Here is a 15,865-nt window from a genome sequence, read left to right as displayed (position 1 = left end):
ATAGTGCATGGCTCTGCCTGAAGCAGCTATCCAAGCTAAAGCCAAGACCTTGTATGCCAATTTAACAAAAGGAAGAAGTCGATCCAACACCTTTCTTGGCTAGCTCAGTTTGGTTTGATTACTTCAAGCAACATTTTGGCTTTCATAATATTAAAATAATAGGAGAGGCAGATGTGACAGATGAAGATGAAGCTGAAGCTGAGTAATAAATAAATAATACAGATGATGATAATAATAATAATATATAATAATAATAAAACAGACTTATTTTTGAAATGGATGCCTAGCTGCATGTTGATTTTGACTGATGAAAAAACAGTGACAGAATTTAAGGATGCCAATGACCAATGCACCTTTCTTTTCAGATGAAAAACATTTTCTCTCACTTTGTGACTCTTGTGCATTGTATCCAACAGCAGTTGCAAAAAATGCTGCCATTCTCTTCTTTTTTGAATCACATGTAATAGTGGGTTCATTAAGCCATAACAACATACCTATAGCGGATTTCCTAGTTTCCACATCACCAGCATAGTCTGCATTGCTGTAGGTCTGAAGGTGATCATCTTGTTTTGTAGGAAAATAAAGTCCATAGTGCCTTGAAAATATTTTAGGATCCTTTTCCCAGTGTTGTATTTTCATTGGTTTCTCAAGATGCTGACTGGCACTGTTGGCTAGTGACAGATATATCATACTACCCACAGCTTGCCTACATGGAACAATGGACACATCCTTTTGTCCATTCTTATGCATGTCAGCACACATCTGATGATAAAAATTATCTGCAGTTACTATTACAGAGTTAACAACTTCTATCCTGACACATCATAGAACCTTCATGGCATAGGCTTCTTGATGCAGAAAAATAGAACCATCTGCTAACTATTCTCCCTGCAGGCCCTAGTAGGTACCTAGTTTTCAGAATTTTTAACACATTTACACACACAACACTTGAATGTCAGGTACATACAACAGGATGTAGAAATAAAGATGCAAAGAAAAGTTCTCACACTGTACAGATTCTTTATGAGACCCAAAGACGAAAAATCACTGAGTTTCTGGTATGTGTGTATTCTTCGTTTACAAATTTTTAACAACATTTTATAGTATTATATACTATACTATACTAGTGTATACTATACTACTTCACAAAATAGACCTGTCTACATCTTTTAGGATCCACACTAATATCAGCTTAAATACCTTGTGTACTAATAAATAAATTCATAATAAATAAAAAACTACATTAGAATAATTACATCAGTTCATCAGTAAGTACAATTTTTCTTGTGAGTACTTATCAGTCACTTATTCTTCTGTACAGTAATAACATTTGAGTTTTAAATAATTTTTATGCTTAATTTACTGGATTGTTTATGTTTGTTCTTAATTTTATTGTTAATTTTCATTGATGTATAATAGGGAGTATTATCAGACACTTTGAACCTGTGGTATGATGACCTTGTCTTGTATAAAATAGTAAACTAAGCTACCATCTTTCAGTCTTTGTTTATATTCCTGTCTACTGCCTAATGCCTCCATTATGGTGTGAGTGATTGTCTGTACTTATTCCATTGTTTTTATTCCACCAGGATTGTCCTAATTAAAATACTTCAGATATTGTTTTAATAATTTTTATTCACAAAGGATTTCATATAAGATTTCTTGTGTACCTTTGTGAAGCTACTGACACTTGAAAAATTGATTTTTTCTTTAAATTTTACTTTTTGCTTGTAGTTTCATTTTGAAATATTCCTTTTAATACAAAGCCATTCTTTGAGCATTTCCTGAATTAGAGGCAACTTAAGCAGCTACAATAAACAGTGTGATATTTGTTAAGTTTCTTATACTCACTAATACACTTGTACATGTTAATTATACAGAGTAGTCAGAAAATGTCTGAAATGCTTGTCGTGATGTTGTAGGGCAGACTGTACTCAGACATAAATGTTAAGAAAAAAATATATGTAGCTTAGAAGCTAGCTAATCAGGTCGTTTTACACTCAGATTCAAATGGCCTGTGAGGGGCGGTGTTGCCAAATGTATGTTTCATGTTGTAAGCATATGGCTATAAAGCTATGTATTAAAAGCTGTTGCCTTATCAGGAGGCACGGTCTGGGGGTAGAAGGCTAGACATGAAAAATGCAAGGTCCCACGTTTGACCCCCAGCAGGATCATTATTTTATTTTTATTTAACCAATTTGTTGTTGTTTGAAGGTTTATGAAGGAATTTCATGTTAGTAAAGGATTTTTACAACTTTTATTTACATAAAACCCATTGGCGATGGGCACAAGTGCACACATTTATTCCAACAGCTACAGCATCCATAACGTTCAATAATTGCTTATACTTGCATTGGACAAAGGTCTAACAATATGTAACTGTTTGGACATAATTATAGAAAAGCAGTAAAACTCATACATGTAACAAATACAGGGAAAATAATGATGAAAAATAAATGAATATAACTGATGTTTTGTCAGGTCTTTAATGCAACAACATAATTTCCAGGAGCAAAATATAACAATAAATCTTCACAGTAGCTGCTCAAAGTGTCCTCCTCCAGCCTGATGGCACACATTGCAACACTGCGTCATGGAGTCAGCAAGCTTTTCGAAATCAAAGGTTTCCCTGATTTCATCAAAGGCTAAAATTATCCTCGCAAGAAGCTCTTTGACTGTGACTACCGGGATTGTGTAGACAATTTGTTTCACATGCCCCCAAAGATAAAAAACTAACAGCCCCAGATCTGGTGAACGAGCTGGCCAGGGAGCTGGACCATCTCGGCCAATCCACCTTCACGAATACAATGCATCTAAATGCTCACGTACTGCAGCAGCGAAGTGTTGGAACCACATTCCTTGTCGGACCGCCAGTGGAACATCTGCTACATACAGCGGAAGGACATTTTCATGGAATGCTAAATAAGTCTGTCCATTTGAATGGGGGGGGGGAGGAAGTAGGACATGACCCACCGAACAGTCACCCACGATACCTGCCCAAATGTTTATGCTAAACCTCTGCTGATATGATTTAACATAAGTACCATGCGGGTTTGCATCCATCCAAATGTGGCTGTTTCAGGAGTTGAATGGTCCTTCTCTGGTGAAACATGCCTCGTCTGTCCACAACAGCATCTTATCGAAATGCGGATATTCATTAAATTTATTTAAATGCCACACAGAATATTGGTAACGAGAGGGATAGTCCCCTTCCACCATATTGTGCACCTTTTGTAGGTGGTACAGAAATAGGTCTTTGTCATGTAGGATGTCCAATACTACAGCATGCGAAACCTATAGCGACAAACAAACAGATAAATTTTACCATGTGTGGTTTGCAGGCATACATTAAGAACATCGGAATAACTTTACTTACACCCAAAGCATTACCAATGGCCCTCGAGCTAGTACTAGGTGTTCTAGCAACTGTATTGAGAACGTTTTCTTCTAATTGAATGTTCTGTACATAGCGTTCTTGTCCAGCGTCAACATTTTTTACAGCAAAACTTGCGGTCTCCCTTAACCATCTATCAACTGCTATGAAGGTATTCGCACACAGAATAACGTGGTTGGGAAATCTTATGCTGTAAATGTTGCAGGCCTCTGGTCCATTTTGACCCACAGCGCCGTATGCTAAATGCATATCAGCATATTTCTCGAAGGAGTACTGATGTCGTGCCATGTTACCACTACATGTGTGTCAAGCCTACCTCCGTTGTTGTTCTGTCACACCTGCTTCTGTGTCCTTTCACAGCTGTCTTCCGACAAAGATCGACTGCATGCATACGCTTCCCGATGGTGATCGAATGACAAGCAGATAAAGGTTCACTACACAGGCCGATATGATTGGAGTCAGATGTTGTCATAGCATAGATGGTACTGCACGGAATTGCTGACCCATTGTTCTTGGGTTCGATACCTGCTACAGGTGAAAATTTTCCCGTATTTTTATTGCTCTCTTGTTCGGTTTGCAAACCACATGGAGAACACATTTGGCAACACCGCCCCTTCGAGGCTGTTTGAATCTGAGCGTGAAATGACCTGATTGGCTAGCTTCTAAGCTACGTAACTTGGAAACGGCACAACATATCGAATTTTTTTCTTAACATGTATGTCTCAGTAAAACTTTCCCTACAACATCACTACAAGTGTTTCAGACATTTTATGACCACCCTGTATAACTCATGTTAGTGGAATTAGTGTGTTGTGACAAAGGAAAGTCCTGTAAAATATTTGTGCAGTATGAGAAAAAACCAGTGATCTTCATGTCATTTTCATTTTATAAGTATTATATCATACTCTTTAGTTACAAGAAAATATTGTGTCTTATACTGTCACAACTCACTGATTCAAACAACAAATATTCTCTTTTTGTACTCTTTCTGTCAGTGATACGTACTACTGAATCTAATTTCAGGAATTTGACCATCCGCATGTCCTGCTCAGTGACAAGAACGGTATATTCCACAGTATGGTTGAACAGACAGGCAAGGTTGTCTCAGAAGAGCTGAAGATCATAGCAGAGGAAGTAAGTTATTAGAAAGCTGTTAACTCAAAAATTTAATCTGAAAATTGAAAAGTAATATATATGAAAAATATACAGGCCACAACTGAAGCTGTAGCTGAAATTAAAGAGTGTCTTTGACTCTTAGACATTCCTTTGGCTTCAGGTTGTCTTTAAATGTCTTTCTTTTGACATTTAAATTGCACACTGTGGTTTTATGTCAAGTGGCAATACAAAACGGTGATTGAGAAGCAAATCATTACCACTCCTTACTGTTAAGTACAAAGCATACAACTATCAACATTATCAGCTGACCACGGTCTCTCATATGTTGTAGTTTGTTTATTTATTTATTTATTTATTTATTTATTTATTCATCCGTGGAACAATAAATATTTTATGGATGTCATCAGTTTACAACACATTAGCACACATTTACATTTACAATGAAACAGGTTTCTCATATTTTGTGTAGTTTTCATAACTAGTCATACACACATTTATAATTACATAATATTTTGGTGATAATGTCATATGTTACTAATAATCTACATCTATGTTAAATATTCTTTTACAGTATAACAACTTTTACTTACTAAAAAGTTTTTAAGCTTTTGTCTGAAAGTGAGGGGCTCATTTATTTCTTTAATTTCTTGTGGTAATTTGTTATACAGTTTTATCCATTATAAAATATACTTTTTTGCATCTTTGGCTTGTTCTTTCTATCTAGATGGAGGTGGTGACAAGCTCTTGTTTCATGGTCATGTATTAGGCTGTTTGTGTTGTACATGTTGAGATTTTTCTTAATGAACATTATGTTCTGAAAAATATTCTCACAAGAAACAGTTAGAATGCCTAGCTTCCTAAATAATTCTAGACAGTGGGCCCTGTTGTTGCTGTTTGTTATTATCCTTATGGCTCTTTTTTGTACTTTGAACACAGTTTGTATGTTACTGGCACTTGTTCCCCAAAACATGATCCCATAGCTGAGGACTGAGTGTAGATATCCGTAATATGTTATTTTAAGACAGGTATTATTGCATACTGGTGCAAGGATTCTAAGAGCATAGCATGCTGTGGATAATTTCTTTGCCAAAATGTTGACATGGTTTGTCCATTTCAGTTGGCTGTCTACATTCATCCCTAAGAATTTGGTACTTGTTACACATTCTAATTCATCATTATTAACTTTTATCCTAGTGGCATTGTGTTTTTTGTTCAATTGGAAGTTAATATAGTTAGCTTTCTTTACATTTATGGTTACTTTATTTTTTAATGACCAGTTGTGGAAATCATTGATAGCCTCGTTTGCTCTTTCTGACAGTTGTGTTGGATTTTCACCTGTTATAACTATGTTGCTGTCATCAGCAAAAAGTATTTTTTCTCCATGTCTGATACTTTGTAGGAAGTCGTTGACGTATATAAGAAACAATATTGGGCCTAATACACTTCCCTGTGGGACGCCTATATTCACATTTTCTGGGTCAGACAGGTGTTTTATAGGGGAATTGTTTGAAACTTGTGATATTTCAACTCGTTGAACTCTGTTTTCCAAGTATGATTTGAACCACTTCTTTGTCACACCTCTTATTCCTATTTGCCCTAATTTATGAAGTAAGATTTTGTGGTCAACTGTATCTAAGGCCTTGGACAAGTCTAAAAAGATACCACTTACATTTTCACCTTTGTCCAGTGCTTCTAAAATTACTTTAGTGAACTGTGCTATAGCCGATTGTGTGCCTTTTCCGGGCCTAAAACCAAATTGGTCATTGGAAAGAAGGTTATATTTATTCAGGTAATTTAGCAGTCTCTTTTTGACTAGTATTTCTATTATTTTAGAAATGATAGACAGTATAGAAATCGGCCTGTAGTTCTCTACATTTTCCACATCTCCGTTTTTAAGGATAGGTATAACTTTTGCTTGTTTTAGGTACTCCGGAAAGTATCCAGATTCGAAAGATTCATTAATTATGTCTGTTAATGGGCCCTTTATGGAGTCTATACATTCTTTAATTATGCAGACTGGGATTTCATCAAGTCTTACTGAAGTTTTATTTTTTAGTTGGTGTACTACTAGTGCCACTTCTCTTTCTGTAGTTGTCAAGAGCAGCATTGAGTTTGTTGGCTGGTTCTGAGTTGGTAAATTATACGTATCTGGAAATTTCTGCTGCTGTAATTTTTTTGCAATACTACTGAGATATGAGTTTACAAAATCAGCTAATTTTTTAGGGTTACCTGCTGGTACATCTTTGTTTTTAATATGTGAATTGAGGTCATTCTTTAGAGTTAGATGTTTTCTGTTTGACGATGTTCCAGACTGCTTTGCTCTTGTTTTCAGCTTCAAGTAATATTTGTTGTTTGAAAGTTTTTTTGCAGCTAGCAACACCTTTCTGTATATTTCCTGTACTTTTTGTGGAATTGCAGAACTTCTGGGTTAGATTGATTACTTTTTATGGAGTTGAGATATCTAAGAGTTTCTGAGGATTTTTTGATACCTGTAGTCACCCATTGATTACTCTTTGTAGTTTTAATTTGATAAAGAGTTTTGGGAAACATCTCTTCAAATCTGAGTTTAAAAATTGGCATGAACTTGATAAATTTCTGATTTGCATTTGTTTCTGCATAGACTTCGCTCCAATCTCCATATTCTAGCTGGGATTTAAACTGATACAGAGCTGATTTGGAAAACATTCTTTTGTATGTACTCAGTTTAGGAGGAGTTTCTACATGAATGTTAGTTTTTAAGATTTGGCAGAGGTGGTCTGGTAGGCCAAGGTTTTGGACAGAAATATGACATATTTTACTATCAATATCTGTAGCTACATGATCTATAGATGAGGAAGAATCTTTCGTTATTCTAGTTGGGCAATTAACAAGGGAGGATATTCCATAACAGCCTAGAATATTCACATATACCTGTATGTTGCTAGCCTTATCAGGCTTCATCATATTAATGTTTAAGTCACCACAGATAATTACATTTGCTTTTGGTCCAGAAACCTTGTCTAAGCTTTGATTCAGTTTTGAGATGAATATATCAATGTCTCCACTGGGAGAGCGGTACACACAAAATATGACAAATTTTTTTGCTATGCCAGGTCCTATTATTTCAACAGCAGAAAGTTCAAAATGTTTGTCCTCACCTAGATCCAAAAGATCACATCTAACTTTAAATGACATACTTCCTTTTTTTTTTTTTTTTTTTTTTTTTTTTTTTTTTTTTTTTTTTTTTTTTTTTTTTGCCTAGATACAGGAACCTCCACCACTCATTGATATTCTGCTATAGTAACATGCAAGGTCAAATGAGGCTGATGCAATGTGTTCAATTTCCTTCCCTTCGCACCAGTGTTCAGTGATACACAAAATTTGGCTACCAAAATTTTCCAATTCTACTTCTAGCTGTTGTGCTTTGTTCTTTATGTCTTGAATGTTTTGGCGAAACACTGTTAGGCATTTGTTTTCACTTATCTTGGTGGTGCCTTTCCCTTTAGACCTGATGCTAAAAAATCCTTTAGATGAGCTGGTGGCATGGTTATTCTTCTGTTGATGACAGTGGAGGTGAGTCAGTTGCCAGTTAGACTTGGAAATTGGTGTATCTGAAGGTATCTGCCTTATGTTAGTCTTGTAACTGAGGCTGGGTACCAAAAATCCTGCAGAGTTGTAAGTTTCCTGTTTCTTGTGCTTCTTCTGTTTGCTTCTGTTACTGCTGATGATGGTGAAGCTGGTGAAAAGTCTTTCACTGTTGAAGACAGAGGAGGGGCCAATACTGATGAAAGGTCATTATATCGAGTTATCAAAATGAAATAATTATCCAAACAAGTCTTATTCTTTCCTGAATTCAGTATGCAAAAACCAATAAAAAAAGTTGGTAGCTTGGGTATCAGTACAACTTTAGAACTGTACATGTACCTCAGTGGTTATACAAATTGTGTGTATGTAATATGAACTTTGCTAGATTCTCTGATTGATTGTATCTGAAAATATAAATTGTTCATTATGTTAATACTTTATCTGAATGCTGAATGCAGTGTGAATTACATTTTAATACTTTTTTCTCTTAGTCAGTATGTAAACATTCACATTCTTAGTATATTTTACATTTTGCTAATAAGTAGATGTGTTGATTGCTGATGATGTAATGTTAGTTTTGTGGTTTAGTAGTTTAACAAAAATTGTTGCTTTCTTAGTAGAGAGAGAATTTGGAGACCGCTATTGTTAGTTCTGTAAATAGTTCTATTGGTGAAACTGAACCTAGGTAACATAGATGTTTAGTTATTTTCAGTAATTGTAAAATTGTACAATGAGTGAGAAGTGTGGGCTCTGTTGTAGGTTTGTGAGAAGTGGGTTACGGTGTGTGATTTGTTCAAAGTATTTTCATTGGGGGGAAGCCAGTGGGTATTCTAGTTAGATCCTGTCATGGGAATGCAGAATCTGTAGTAGAAATAAGTTGATAGAGGAGCAGGAGAGTAAGATCTGTGCCCTTCAGGTGCAGTTACAATACACAAAGGAGGAGCTAGACAGGCTGAGGGGGTGAAGGGTGCTGCGGAATGGGAACTGGCAGTTGGCAAGAAGGCAGCTATGAGGAGGAGGTATTCAGACAGTTGTACTTTGCTTATAAGCAATAGATTTGACCAACTGTAAGAGATGAGTGGGGAGGAGCCTCTTGTAGCTGTAAGTGTAGGAAACATGAAACAGTCCTCAGCAGATAGGAGCCCTAAGTCAGTTACAAAGTCTAACAGAAAGAAGAAGGTTCTGCTGCTAGGTAGTTCACATGGTAGATTTGTGGGCCAGCAGTTGCAGGAAGTGCTGGGGAGTGAGTACCAGGTCACCAGCATTGTGAAGTCTAGTGCAGAGTTGGCTCAGGTGACTGACAGCATAGGGGAGTTATGTAGGAATTTTATGGAGGATCAGGTACTGACAGTGGGTGGAGCAGGGAACAGTCTTGATATGGATGGAGAATATGATGCAGATGGTGACCTGGTAAAGATAGCTATTCAAACTGGTGGCACTAAAGTGCATTTTTTGCAACTGTTCCAGCATCACGATTGGCCTCGTCTTAATGCGGCTGTTAGGTGCATTAAAAAGGGGCTGGAGAGGGCACTGATGGCAGAGGGCATGTGTCATACTGCAGTGGTGCCAGTCAAGTCTGTCAGTAGATCAAGTTTCACTAGGCATGGCCTGCATCTCAATAGTTTTGGGAAGGGAAGGCTGGCAAAGCTTATAGCTGACAGTGTATTGAAAGGTGGTGGGATCACTAATGGAATAATTCCTGTAGTAGTTGGTGTTAGAGCTGCACCTTTTTTAGATTGAAGTCAGCTGACAAGTATGCCTGCTTAAAGGAAGTCCCTCTAACTAAGGAATCACCTGCAGAGGATGTCATGTTTCCAAGTAGAGGAGGAATTAGTATGTTTCATTAGAATATACGAGATATTAAAGTTAGTGAACTGCTCATAGATGTTGACTCTGAAATTATTAGTATATCGGAGCACCACTTAAATAATTTGACAATTCAGAGGCTTCCTTTACCAGCATAGAGATTAGCTGGCTATTTCTCAAGGAGTTGCTTGCAGGGTGGGAGAGAGAGAGAGAGAGAGAGAGAGAGAGAGAGAGAGAGAGAGAGAGAGAGAGAGAGAGAGAGAGAGAGAGAGAGAGCAATATTCCATTTGAGTCCATAGATGTATCAAGGCATTCCACTGAACAGATATTTGAATACTGTGCAGGGACAGTTGAATTTAATGAAACTAAACTTATAATATTTGTTGTTTATTGGTCTCCTAACTCTGACTTCAGAGCATTTCTGCTCAAGCTAGAGTCAGTTCTTGATTCACTTTATAGGAAGAAAAAGGATGTTGGTAGATTTCCTACATTCATATGATCTGATGCAGACTGTGTTTTTCCATCTAGGGTGCAGGGGAACAGTAGCAGAGCCATAGACATTCATTCTTCATTACTTGATGGGCATTCTCTTAGTAAAAGGGTGAATGGCCTTTCAGACAATGAGGCACAAATTTTAACACTAACTTTTCTACTCAAACAAATGTCTCATATAATTACAAACTATGTTGGAAAGTTAATCCAACAGCAATAGGGAGTTTTTAAAACTTGTCAAGGAGTAAGAGTGGCAAGATGTTTATAGTGCCAATAACATAGATGACAAATATATTGCTTTCATTAACACATCTCATGCTCTTTGAGAGTTGCAGTGGGATACAGATATCATGTAGAACAAAGTAGGAATTATATCAAAATGTTAGAAGTAGTCACACTCAAGCTACAGTAGCCCTTTACAAACAGTATTGTAAGGTGTTTAAAAATGTTATTAGGAAGACAAAGAGAATGTGGTGTGCAATTAGAATAGCTAATTCACAGGATAAAATTAAGACCATATGGTCAGCTGTGAAGGGAGTGTCTGGTCAGCAGCACAAGGTTGACATATAAAGTCAGTTCGTAGAAAAATATTTCTGTTACTGATAAATCAGATATATGTACTGTATTTAATCATCATTTTCTGAGCATTGCTGGTGAATTAAATAAAAATTTAGTTTCTACAGGGAATAATATAACCCTCTTGGAAAGTGCCTTTCCGAGATTGATGTCCGAAATACAAGGGGGACAAGGGCGAGATTGAGTCAATGATTAAATCACTGAAGACTAAGGACTCTCAAGCATTTGATGGAGTGCCTAGCAGAATATTAAAGTACTGTGCTGCCCATGTTAGTCTTGTACCCGTAGCCATATTTGTAATTTTTCCTTTAGGAATGGTCAGTTTCCTGAATGATTAAAGTACTCAGTAGTAAATCCACTTTATAAAAATGGAGAAAGGGATAGTGTAGACAATTGTAGACCTATTTCTATGCCATCAGTGTTTGCTAAAGTTATTGGAAAGGCTGTGTATGTAAGGACAATTAATCATTTTAAATCACACAATTTGCTATCGAATGTATATTTCAGCTTTAGAAGCCATTTAACAACTGAAAATGCTATATTCTCTTTTCTCTGTAAGGTACTGGATGGGTTAAAGAAAAGGTTTCAAATGCTAGGCATATTTTTTTATTTAACTAAAGCATTTTATTGTGTTAATCACAAAATATTGCTCCAGAAGTTGGAGCATTACAAAATATGGGGAGTAGCTCACAATTGGTTCACTTCTTACTTTAACAACAGACAGCAAAAGGTCATTATTCACAGTGTTGATAATGGCTGTGATGTGGGGTCTGAGTGGGGTATGGTCAAATGGGGGGTCAGTGTTAGGGCTATTCCTGCTTCTTATTTATATAACTGATATGCTCTCTAGTATTACGGGTAACTCTAAAATATTTATGTTTGCTGATAACACTAGCTTGGGAGTAAAGGATGTTGTGTGCAACATTGGCTCAGTTTCAATCAGAGCAGTTCATGACATCAGTTCATGGCTTGTAGAAAATAAACTAACACTAAATCACAGTAAGTTTTTATAATTTCTAACACATAAGTCAACAAAACCCAACATTTTAATTTCACAAAATGAGCATATGATTAGTGAAACTGAACAGTTAAAATTTCCAGGTGCTCATATCTACAAACAAAGATGATGTGACTTACCAAACGAAAGCACTGGCAGGTTGATAGACACACAAACATACACACAAAATTCAAGCTTTCGCAACCAATGGTTGCTTCATCAGGAAAGAGGGAAGGAGCGGGAAAGGTGAAAAGATGTGGGTTTTAAGGGAGAGGGTAAGGAGTCATTTCAATCCCGGGAGAGGAAAGACTTACCTTAGGGGGAAAAAAAGAACAGGTATACACTTGCATACACACACATATCCATCCGCACATACACGGACACAAGCAGACATTTGTAAAGGCAAAGAGTTTCTAGGTGTTCAGATAGCTAGTAAACTGTTGTGGAAAGCCCATGTTCCAGATCTTGTTCAAAGATTTAATGCTGCCATTTTTACCATTTGAATGGTGTCTGAAGTAAGTGACTGACACAACAATTAGTCGACTTTACTTATTTTCATTTTCTTATGTCGTATGGTATTATATCTTGAGGTAACTCTTCCCATTCTAAAAGGATATTTTTGGCACAGAAATGGGCAGTTTGGTAATAAGTGGTGTAAGTTTGTGAACCTCTTGTCACCCCCTCTTCACTAGTCTGGGTATTTTGATATTGGCATCTCAATATATATATTCTTTACTGTTATTTCTTGTTAACAATATCAACTTGTTACCAAGAATAAGCAGCTTTCACTCAGTTAATAGCTGGCAGAAACCCAACCTGCATTTGGATCGAACTTCTTTAACTCTTCTGCAGAAATGTGTGCAGTATACTGCTGCATCCGTTTTCAATAAGGTACCAAAAGAATTCAAAAAACTTAGCAGTAATCCAAGCCTATTCAAATCAAAACTCAAGTTTCCTCATGGGTCACTCCTTCTATTCTGTTGAGGAATTCATTGAAAAATGAAGCTGATTCTTATGTCATATTGTTGACTGCATTTACTGAAACTTATGGCTTGACTTTTTTGAGTTCATAAATATTTTATTTTTATCGGTTATTACTTTTACATTGCAATTTCATGTACTGACACATCCCATGACCTTGGTTAGAGATTTGCTCCTCAATTTGGCACTATGGAACTTGGCGTGTAAATAAATAAAATAAAAAATAAGTGGTGACATGTGCGCGCGCACACACACACACACACACACACACACACACACACACACACACACACACACACACACACACACACACACACACACACACCATCAGCACCACCACCACCACCATCACCATCACCATCACCATCACAACCACCAATTTGCTTTAAATATGTGAACTAAGTCTTCCGTCACTTCTTGGCAAAAAAATATAGTTATCAGTGAAATGTACAAAACTATGGTTGTTCTGCAGTATTACTTTATTCCATTACTTCATTTCATCATCTTCCCATTAACAGCTGTAAACTCTATTCTTAAATACTCTTGTCTTGCAATAATTTTATTTTATTGTGACTGTTGATTTATTTTAAATTGTTATATAGGCTATCCGATGAAAGGATAACATTCTACAAGTCAAGAGTGTGGAGTATCAGAACTTTTAAGGTGGTTGTGTAGCTATAAAATCTGGAAAGGGAAATGCAAAGGCTTGATCTATATATTAGTCTGGTGCACAATTTCATAGTGTTTATCCACGACTCTAATAAACACAACAGATACACATAACAGAGACATTAGTCATCAATATTATAAAATCCTTCACTGTTTACAACAGTCTGTCAATGTTGGGGTTACTTTTCAATTCCAGAATTGTAGAAATCATGTGGTTTTGAAGCAAAGAACTCATCAAGCCCTGTTTTGAGGGCATTTTCATACGGGGGTGGAACCTTGATGGATGTTTGACCAAAATGTGTCAAAAGTCCATGCAATACTTTGTAACAACAAACTGCTTTTGATTGATCTTTATTGTGGGTGTCATTTCAAGGAGAATGATGTCTCAACTGTTTACATTTGTAACAGGTCGCAGGAAAATATTGTGAATGGTTGTTTAAGAAGCATTATGCCATTATTTAAAATTTTATTGGCACAATTGTGTTCGATAGGCCTACATCTTAAAAAGCTAACACACACTAAAAAAGAACAAGTTTCAATGTTAGTTTTTCATATTTGTTTTAGATCTTTCATAAATTACAAATTATGCAATAACAATGGCAAAAAGTATAATTATCTTAAAAAAAGTGTGAGTGACTTCTTGAGCAATTTCTCACATAATTGTCTTTACTATGGGAAAAGCCGAAGTGCTTATTGGAGCATGTATTCACCCTGGTGACCCATGAGATGTCCAGTGCACAGCATTGACATATATAATCATGTTTGTCAGAAATATTCAGCTGTTGCAATTAAGCTGGTGGTCTTGGGATCTTTCCTCACCACAGCCTTAGAAGAAACAACAACAAATTTTTTACAAACGATGTTATTTGTGAAGCTTAGCTTTCCTTGTGGCTCTATTGTATGTATATTAATTTAAATCATTAACTTTTCTATTTGTGTGTTCGTGCTACTTAACAATGATGTTGCTAGACTATAATATGATTTTTCCTACATTCTGAATATCTGCTGTCATTGGCTGGCAAGATCATGTGACACGAGTTATGATTCGCTGACAAAAGCACATCACAGTCTCGATTTCAGTGCTTCGGAAGCTACTGTGTGCAATAAGTGGAATTCATGTTTATACTTTTGTAATAAGGTAATATGCAGTGCACATGTTGCCATGCATCAAAGATTTACAACAATGAATGCCACAGTAGGTAGTTCAGTTGAGGAAGATTTATTGTCTCTAAAAGGACAATCAGAGAAGCTGGACAGACAAACATAGATACTAACTCCTTTTCTGCCACCCCCCCCCCCCCTCCCCATCCCAACATACTATTAAAACATTAATACATTCATGCTATATTTCTGTAATATACACAGGTATAAGAGAAACTGGAGACAATAAAATGCTAGCTGTGCATGCTGTAGCAGTGAACCACATACTTTCTTCGTACAGAAACCAGTTTCTAAATATTATTATAACCCTAATCTAAGATCATAGTTATTATAGTTTAAAATCAGTTTAAAACAAAATGTGATAAGAAATATAAAATAAAAGACAAACACTGATCATTGTACTAATGTAATATAAGTGCAAAATTTTAAATTATTTTTATTTTATGTATGCAATTGTGGCGTCATACATTTTCTACTCACATAGACAATTGATTTTTTGTTTTCTTCAGTCTTACAGGAACAGAATGCATAAAAAATCATCTTGAAGACTAATTAATGAAGAAACATGAGACTTCATATGGTCATTAGCAAATAAATAAAAGCCTTAATGGGAAAGAGAACAAGGAAGATATGATGGCATTGAAAGGAGTCTTCAAAAACTATGAAGAAAGCCTCATTGTTCATGATGTGTATCGCCTTATTTATTTCATTCCATTTTATTTTGAGAATTGTATAGTGCAGTATGTCATTGCTGTTGCAGGAAGTAAATTATATGATTGTGTTTGTATAAAAGAGAGAAGCTAACACAGAAATAAAACTTCAGAGAATCATATCTACCAAAATTTCTAATTCACCCATTCAGATATGATAGAAAATTGACGGTTAGATATTAACAAAGAGAACAATCTGATTCTTCCACTAAGTTGTTATTAACAGTATTTGTGTTTTGTATACAGAGTATTATATATGAATATCACATTGTGAAAGTTATTTATAAAAAATAAATTTAAAAAACTTAAATCTAAATTTCTACTATTTTGCAATCATCATTTTTTGTCCCACAAGTAAGAATTAAACCTGTGATTTGGAAACTGGGTGAAGGGATGGGT

General features: G+C 35.9%; 1 protein-coding gene across 2 annotated transcripts in view; it reads left to right on the top strand.

Annotated features, from left to right (window-relative positions):
* The window catches only part of LOC126334856 (probable multidrug resistance-associated protein lethal(2)03659), a 276,184-nt gene extending 260,596 nt beyond the window's left edge, over positions 1-15,588 (top strand). For both annotated transcript variants that reach the window (XM_049997525.1, XM_049997526.1), the window contains 2 exons: positions 4,418-4,528; positions 15,266-15,588. In XM_049997525.1, the coding sequence (XP_049853482.1) occupies positions 4,418-4,528; positions 15,266-15,301 (147 nt within the window). In that variant the 3' untranslated portion in view covers positions 15,302-15,588. The remainder of the gene's footprint in view (positions 1-4,417; positions 4,529-15,265) is intronic.
* Positions 15,589-15,865: the final 277 nt, after the last annotated feature.

Source organism: Schistocerca gregaria, chromosome 2 (assembly GCF_023897955.1).
Source record: "Schistocerca gregaria isolate iqSchGreg1 chromosome 2, iqSchGreg1.2, whole genome shotgun sequence".
Lineage (NCBI taxonomy): Eukaryota > Metazoa > Arthropoda > Insecta > Orthoptera > Acrididae > Schistocerca > Schistocerca gregaria.
The sequence above is the reverse complement of the archived record's forward strand: the minus strand, read 5'-3'. Positions and strand labels throughout refer to the sequence as shown.